Source organism: Cuculus canorus, chromosome 37, assembly GCF_017976375.1.
Source record: "Cuculus canorus isolate bCucCan1 chromosome 37, bCucCan1.pri, whole genome shotgun sequence".
NCBI classification, from domain to species: domain Eukaryota; kingdom Metazoa; phylum Chordata; class Aves; order Cuculiformes; family Cuculidae; genus Cuculus; species Cuculus canorus.
In genome coordinates, this window is record NC_071437.1 from 872062 (window position 1) to 879742 (window position 7681).

At 56.6% G+C, this 7681-nt stretch overlaps 1 protein-coding gene across 2 annotated transcripts; it reads left to right on the forward strand.

The window, feature by feature from the left end:
- The first annotated feature begins 1541 nt into the window (after window positions 1–1541).
- LOC128850043 (uncharacterized) lies at window positions 1542–6463 on the forward strand. 2 transcript variants are annotated; one of them, XM_054052936.1, is made up of 13 exons: window positions 1542–1644; window positions 1835–2012; window positions 2171–2265; window positions 2553–2702; window positions 2872–3026; window positions 3516–3660; window positions 3748–3885; window positions 4040–4216; window positions 5098–5253; window positions 5429–5530; window positions 5786–5888; window positions 5989–6048; window positions 6264–6463. In XM_054052936.1, the coding sequence occupies exons 1-13, from the start codon at window positions 1555–1557 to the stop codon at window positions 6398–6400; spliced, it is 1686 nt and encodes a 561-aa protein (XP_053908911.1). In that variant the 5' UTR covers window positions 1542–1554; the 3' UTR covers window positions 6401–6463. The 2 variants fall into 2 exon arrangements, with proteins under 2 accessions (XP_053908911.1, XP_053908910.1); XM_054052935.1 differs by having other exon boundaries at window positions 5989–6454.
- The last annotated feature ends 1218 nt before the right edge of the window (window positions 6464–7681 follow it).

A 7681-nucleotide genomic window follows, 5' to 3' on the forward strand; every position in this document is an offset into this window, starting at 1 on the left:
CTGGGTGTGAGGGTCTGGTGGCCCTGAGTGTGAGGGTCTGGAGGCCCTGGGTGTGAGGGTCTGATGGCCCTGGGTGTGAGGGTCTGGTGGCCCTGGGTGTGAGGGTCTGGAGGCCCTGAGTGTGAGGGTCTGGTGGCCCTGGGTGTGAGGGTCTGGAGGCCCTGGGTGTGAGGGTCTGATGGCCCTGGGTGTGAGGGTCTGATGGCCCTGGGTGTGAGGGTCTGGAGGCCCTGGGTGTGAGGGTCTGATGGCCCTGGGTGTGAGGGTCTGGAGGCCCTGAGTGTGAGGGTCTGGTGGCCCTGGGTGTGAGGGTCTGGAGGCCCTGGGTGTGAGGGTCTGGAGGCCCTGGGTGTGAGGGTCTGGTGGCCCTGGGTGTGAGGGTCTGGTGGCCGTGGGTGCCTCTGTTTGTCAGGTCCCACACCAACTGGGCTTTGCAGGTGCTGCTAGAAGAGGAAAGTGCTGAGAAGCGTCTCCAGTTTGAGCTGTGGCAGAAAGCCATGTGTGTCATCACCGAACTGAGGTACCTCACCACCCCTCATGGGCACACCTGAAGTCCTCGTCCATCTGTACGAGGCCTCCTGGCACCGCTCCCAGCACCAGTATCCAAGCGGTTCCCCTCTCTCTCTCTGCAGTTCCTTTGAGAGAGTGCTGGAGGGCCAGGAGAAACTCCTGCTGGAAATCTGCCTCACAACTCTCTTGTCCGTCTCTCTGAAAGCCAAGAAGTTCTTGCAGGTAGAATCCACCCTTGAACGCTTCACCTTGGTAAGTGCTGAGGGAGCTACAGGAGCCTCCAGGCCCTCTGAGCTCCTCCCTGGCCACCCCATGCTGTGATACCACCAGAGGTCCAAGGCAGGGGCTCAGCTTTGCTTTCCCATCCTCATCCCTTCATCCTCTTCTCATGTCCTGGTCAGCTCCACAGGATGTTCTGCACACAACCTTACCACAACTCTTTGTCCTCTTTGCAGACTCTGGAAACCTTGGATGTGATGATGGAGAAGTTGGTGGGCATCATTCCAGTCAATAGACTCGGTCAGGAGCTGCAGAGCATCTTCCAGGTCTGCATCTGCAGGGAGGGGCTGCTCATCACCCTGGGGGAAGGGGGTGTCCACTCTGGAGTCGATGGTCCCCACCTCAGTGCCAGGAGGAGACAGTGCCTCAAGGGGGGTTCTCAGCTCCTCGAGGAACCAGGGAATGCCCACCGGGCTCTTCTGGAGCACAGAAGGTGGCATCTGCCTTCTTGCTTGGCCACAGAGTTGGCCCCGTAGGATATGTCTCACCACCCAGGGCCCCCAGACCCTCGCCTTCCAGGGTCTCCAGATCCTCATAGCATCGTATAATCATTGAGGTTGGAGAAGACCTTTAAGCTCATCCAGTCCAACCATCCGCCCAAGTTTGCAAGGTCTCCTAGGGCAGGGTCCCCACAGAGAGCACAGGAAGTCTCCATGGCGTGGGCGAGTCCAGCCCAGGAGCTCAGCAGTGTTGCTTCTGCTGGAGGAGGACTCTGCTCTGAGAGCTCACTGGGACCTTCTCTCTTCCCAGACCCTTCTGGAGCTCATGAACTCCAACAGATCAGTTGTGCGCGAGAGGGCCCTGGGCAGGATCAGGAAGCTCATTCGCCTGCTGACCAATAAGCCCAAGCTGCAGGTTAGGAGCGAGGAGGCCTCCAGCCCGGCCATGTCCCCTCCCTACCCACCAGAGTGGCCAAAGGTCTCCCTGCGTGGAGCTCCTGCCCACTTGGCTGCTCTGGGAGCTGGAGCCGGCATCGTCCGGCAAAGCCTTCACTCTCCAGGGATGCAGCCCTTAATCCTCCCGCTCTTCTGCCTCTGTCATCCAGGTCCAGAACAAAGAGCCAAGGCCCACGGACAGCCCCACCAGCTTTGAAGAGCTGCAGATCCCCATCCTGGGCCAACTCCTTGGTCACCTCTTCGTTTTCCCACATTCTATGGCAAGGAAAAAAGTTCTGGCTTCGGAAACCCTTTATCCTCTCTATGACCTCCTCAGCAATCAAGAAAGTAAGAGACGTTGTGGTGGGCTTCATCTCTCCACACCCACATCTCCTGATAGCTCTGCTTCTGCTTCATTAGATCTTAAGGATGGTGATGATAGGGTTGACCTTGCTGGCCACCTACTTTGTCCTATTGACCCTTCTGCCTTTTCCCTGCTTCTTCAGGCAGGTCAACGGCAAGGAATGAAGGAGAACAGATCCAGAACGACCTTGAGGACACCACTATGGTGGATTGGCTCTCCACCAGAGAACTTTGCAGGGTAAGGAGCTTCTCCGTTGCTGGGACTTCCGTCTGAGGCATTGACTTGGAGGGGCAAAGGTGTGGAGACTCAGTGGGGCAAGCGTGGCCTCGCTGTGCCTGCTGAGAAGGTTCCTGCTGTCCCCAAGCAAGGCTGCACTCCAGGGTGCCAGCAGGACCTCCAGCCCCCTGGCCAAGGCCTGGATTTCTTGAGGGTCACCCACTGCACCCATGAGCCTAACACTTTCCCGTGGGTGTTGCCTCCAAGGCTCCCGCTGAGACACCTCTTCCCTCCCTTCCTTCCTCTAGAGATTTGCAGGACACCTGCATGCTGTGGAGAAGACCGACGTCGTCTGCGTGGCCATCAATGCCTTGAAAGAGTCCAGCGTCTTAGACAAAGAGTCGGCGAGGAACGTGTTGGACGTGGCCATGAGTGCCCCCAAGTGTTGGCTGGTGGATGTAAGTGGCCTGGGGCTGGATGGCCCAACCCTTGAGCCTCACCAGACCTTCTACCTCCATCCCTCCCTCCTAAACGCAGGCGTCTTGGGCACCTGTAGCCACCTGAAGCCAGCAGAGAGGGATGGAGCTGAGGAGATGGCTGCTCCATCCTCACCTGTGTCCCCTCCAGGTGCCCAACATCGTAAAATGCATCCATGGAAATGTTGAAGGCATCAAAATGGAATCAGCCCGGCAGAGCATGGGGGACCTTCTGCTCCTCCTGACCAAGAAACACCTTACCGAAGTGGTCTCAGTGCTAATGAAGATCGCTCCACCGAGTGACAGGTCCTGGCCCTGACAGCCTGGAGGGTTGTCCAGTGTGGGAGAGGGACACGGGGACCCTTTGGTTGCCACAGCCAAGGAATCGAGAAGGACAAGTGTGGGGAGTAGGGCCCTCCTTCCCACCACCTTTGGTCTTTGGCCTTTGGCCTTTGGTCAATGCTCTCAGACACACGGGGTTGGTTTTAGGGTTGTCCTGTGCAGGGACAGGAGCCGGAACTTGGTGACCCTTCTTGGCCCCTTCCAACTCAAGGCATTCCGTGGTTCGATGGTTTTGGGGTTGTCCTGTGTAGGGACAGGAGTTGGGCTTGATGACCCTTCTGGGTCCCTTTGAACTCTGGACATTGCACCATCCACCACGCTCCTCCCAGCCCCACAACGAACCCCCTCTTGCTCCTCTCCTGCTGCCCAGGCCACCCCAGCCAAGGTCCAAGGTCCCCAGGCCATGCTGTGGTGGCTAAGGCTGGCCTGCTGATGGAGCTCTTCACCTTGCAGTTCTGCAGTGCCCATGTGGGAGATGATGTTCTCCGACCCCCAAATTATAGAGAAGGTCTTGATGGAGGTGTTCAGGTGGCACCAGGCAAAACACGATAGGATCCTTTGCATGCTGCCTGAGGACACCGGCATCCTTCAGCTGATGGTGAGTTACCACCCAAAGCCCTGGTGGCCTTGGCCTCAGCTGCTGGTGGAACCCAGAGCTGTACGGTCCCTGCTGTATTTCTTCCAGGTCCTGGCCTGCAAGGACTTTAAAAATGAGAACTTGGAGGAACTCTGCAAATTCTGGAGATTCCTGAGGCGCCCAAACCCAGCCTTGCACCCACTGGTTCTCCAAGGACTCATGACGCTCTCTCAGAGAGCTGAGACGGTGAGCACGGCGTGGGCAAAGGTGGTGGCTTGGCCTTGGCTGGAGTTGGGTGGTGGGGTGATGGCCCCAAGCGCCATGCCTGCCATGGTGGCCACCTGGGCAGCTTTCCAGGCATGGAGCTTTTCCCAACAAGGCAATTCTCTTCTTCCCGCAGGCAAGAAGGATGAAGATCCTCCTGCCAGACATGACTGAGGACCTGCAGGACAGCAACGGAGATGTCATTAGGAAGGCCCTGGTGATCCTCCAAAACATGATGGATCACCTAAAGAAGAAGGAGACCAGTTCCATCGCCGTGCAGCTGCTGGAGAAGCTGCTGCCCCTCTTTCATCACGTAAGGCTGATGGGAGAGCCTGAGCCCCGCAGTTGGGCACCAGGCATGGACAACCGCAGCACCTGGAGCAGGGGTTCTTCTTGCCTTCCTCCCTTGGGTTTTGCAGCTCAGGTTCTCCCTGAGAGCAGCTCTGAGGGCTCCTGCTTCCCGAGCTGCACTGGGGAACAGGACCAGGTCTTCTCCCCAGGCAGCGTGGCCAGGAATGTGAGGCCCGTAGGCATTGCTGAGGACCAGCCCGGTCTCCTCCTCAGCCCATTTTGGTGGGAACTCATCCCTTACATGGCTGGTGGAGCTGGTAAGGAGCACTGGGTGGTCAGGAGAACCCGTTGAGGGGCCTTTGACAAGTTTTGAGGCCATTCAGTGAGTTGCCCCACACCTCCAGTGACCAAATCCAAGCCTGGAGCATCTCCCCACCCATCAGCCATGATGACGCTCCTGCTCACCGCGGGCAAAGCGATATTGGTTCTGAAGTCCTGTGAGGGGATTGAGATTCGGACTCCTGAACTTGTGTTAACAGAAGACCCTTTATGATCAAAGCAGCTGCTTTCACACAGCTCTGCTAAATCTCAAAAAACACGGCGTTATCTGATTGGTTACAAACAATTGTCCCCGCGCTCAAACTTCCAAACAACCGGGCAATGGGTGACTGATCCCTCGCTGTTCCCGCGCAGTCCCAACGCCTTCTTTGGGCAACGGAAGGCTACAATTGTCTCGTTGGTTCTTCCATTTACGGTACCCATCGTAGGTGCTTTCCTGGCAATGTTCCTCTGTTGTCCACTTCTTCTCTAAGGTCGCTCACGGGCACTCTCCAGCTCGGCCGATCCGGACACTGGTGCCGAGGGAAGAACTCCCCACATTCCTGGTGTCTTTCTCCCTTCCAGGAGCTCAGCCAGGTGAGAGAACAAGCCGTCAGGCTCTTCACCAGGCAGCTGAAGTGCGTGATGAGGAACCACAAGAAGATGATGACGGAGAAAGTGCGAACTGCCCTCTTGCCGCTCTTCTCTCACCTATGCGACCCAACGCCGAGCGTGGCCAAGGTACAGATCTCAAAGCGGAGCTGTGGCACAGGGAAGAGACTCCCAGGCACTTGAGCCAGGGCACATCCCACCTTCCTAAGGCCACCATTGCCCCACCAACACGCCAAAAGGAGGAGGACGCACAGTCTCCTTGCCCGGGCTGTGATGCCATCTCCCACCTTCTGCTGCTCCACAGGCCTCCCAGGAAGGTCTCCTGGCTGCAGCCAAGTTCCTGGGCTGGAAACTGCCTGAAGAGCTCGTCCAGGCAAAGCTGCAATGGAACACTGCAGAGTGCTTGGTGAGAAGATCCCCTAAACCCCAGGCCCCAGGCTGGACGAGGGCTGCCCCACATGTCTGGGCTGTGGGTCTCACCCACCTTGCTCCAGCCTGGAGAAGCATCCTTGCTCCCTGTCCTCAAGAACAGAGCCCCCAAGGGCTCTTCTTCACCCTCTATGGAGGGAGAGCTCCCAGAACGGGAGATACTGGGAGCAGAGACTGGTGTGGCCAGCTGGGGAGGGACTGGGACATCCCCATAGCTTTGTGGTCTCTCCAGATGAAGCAGGACAAGAAGAGGGCTGAGGACTACATCAACCAGAGCCTGCGGTACCTGGATGCTCCTCAGGATGCTGTGCGAGAGGCAGCTGTGATGTTCCTTGGTGAGCCACCACCCCTCGATTCCTCTTTGGGGACACCCTGGCCCCAGTTCCCACCACGGCACTGGGGAGCAAGGGGGATCTGATGGAGCTCTGTCCCCAGCGGTTGCTGCTCGGCCTTTGAAGGACACCAACCCAGAGAAGATGGCAGAGATCTACAGGGGTAAGGAGGGGCAAGGTTGGGTTGGCCGGGGCTGGTGGGACAGGGAATGGGGTTCTACCATGCCAGGTCCTGCTCCGGGGAAGCCTGTGAGGGGCAGTTGGGGCATTCCTGCCCAACAGCTGTCTTCTGGATGGGCTTGGTGGGATCTGGAGGGGATGCTCGGAGGTCTCTGTAGACACAGGGCTTCATCTCAGCTCTGCTTTTCTCCATCTCAGCCCTTCAGCCCCTCAAAACAGACCCCTCAACCTCAGTCTGTAACGTGACAATTCAGGCCATGCTCACGCTGGGCCCTCGAAGCAAGGACCGAAGGAAAGAAACCCTTCTACAAAGGGTCTTCTGCTGCCGGTGCTGAGCCAGGCTGAGGGGCAGCGTTCCTCAGGAACCTTAGAATCATGGAACGGTTGGGTTGGAAGTGTGAAGAGTGTAGATGTCATTCGAAACGCGGTGTAATGCCTGTTGGGGGCACAACAGGGAAAACAGCGTTACAGACGATAGGGAAAAAGGCCTTCTGGGATGATTCGGAGCGTGAGTAAAGGTCAGGACCTCCGAAGGAGGCATGGAACAATAGCAGGACATCTTGCGGATTAACTCGATGGCGATCATGAAGAACGCGTTGTGCGAGAAACGGAGCTCCAAGCGCGGGAGTGAAGATAGGGAAGAAGAAAGGAAAATTGCCTCAAAGGGAATTAAGGAATTAAGCCTTGAGAAAATGCCACATCGACAATATCGATGAAGTGGCAGATGTTTATTCCTCATCTTACATTAAAGAGAAGATAGAGGAAAAACGCTATCTTGGAATTTTTGATATACATAATAAAATTCAAACTATCCTTACGCTGTGTTTTTGTGATTACCTTCGGCAATGTCATAATTTCACTTACAGACATAGTTTCGGACGTAATGTCACACGTAGAGAGTAGATAACGTCAATACAAATTGTGCAGTGAATTTCACAGAATCACAGAATCACCAGGTTGGAAAGGACCCACTGGATCATGGAGTCCAACCATTCCTAACACTCCCTTAAACCATGTCCCTCAGCACTTCATCCACCCGTTCCTTAAACACCTCCAGGGAAGGCGACTCCCCCCTCCCTGGGCAGCTGTTCCAGTGCCCGATGACTCTGTCTGTGAAGAATTTTTTTCTGATATCCAACCTGACCCTCCCCTGACGGAGCTTCAGGCCATTCCCTCTTGTCCTGTCCCCTGTCCCTTGGGAGAAGAGCCCAGCTCCCTCCTCTCCACAACCTCCTTTCAGGTAGTTGTAGAGAGTAATAAGGTCTCCCCTCAGCCTCCTCTTCTCCAGGCTAAACAACCCCAGCTCTCTCAGCCGCTCCTCATAAGACTTGTTCTCCAGCCCCCTCACCAGCTTTGTTGCTCTTCTCTGGACACGCTCCAGAGCCTCAACATCCTTCTTGTGGTGAGGGGCCCAGAACTGAACACAGTATTCGAGGTGCAGTCTCACCAGTGCCGAGTACAGAGGGAGAATAACCTCCCTGTTCCTGCTGGTGACCCCATTTCTGATCCAAGCCAAGATGCCGTTGGCCTTCTTGGCCACCTGGGCACACTGCTGGCTCATATTCAGTCGGCTGTCAACCAGCACCCCCAGGTCCTTCTCTTCCGTGCAGCTCTCC

Bases quoted from the DNA above. Each gene is read 5' to 3' on its own strand.
- LOC128850043 (XM_054052935.1), top strand. From the start codon at position 1,555: ATGAACTCCAACAGATCAGTTGTGCGCGAGAGGGCCCTGGGCAGGATC. The intron at 1,645-1,834 runs GTTAGGAGCGAG...TCTGTCATCCAG, and splicing joins CCAATAAGCCCAAGCTGCAG to GTCCAGAACAAAGAGCCAAG. The intron at 5,889-5,988 runs GTGAGCCACCAC...CTCTGTCCCCAG, and splicing joins GGCAGCTGTGATGTTCCTTG to CGGTTGCTGCTCGGCCTTTG.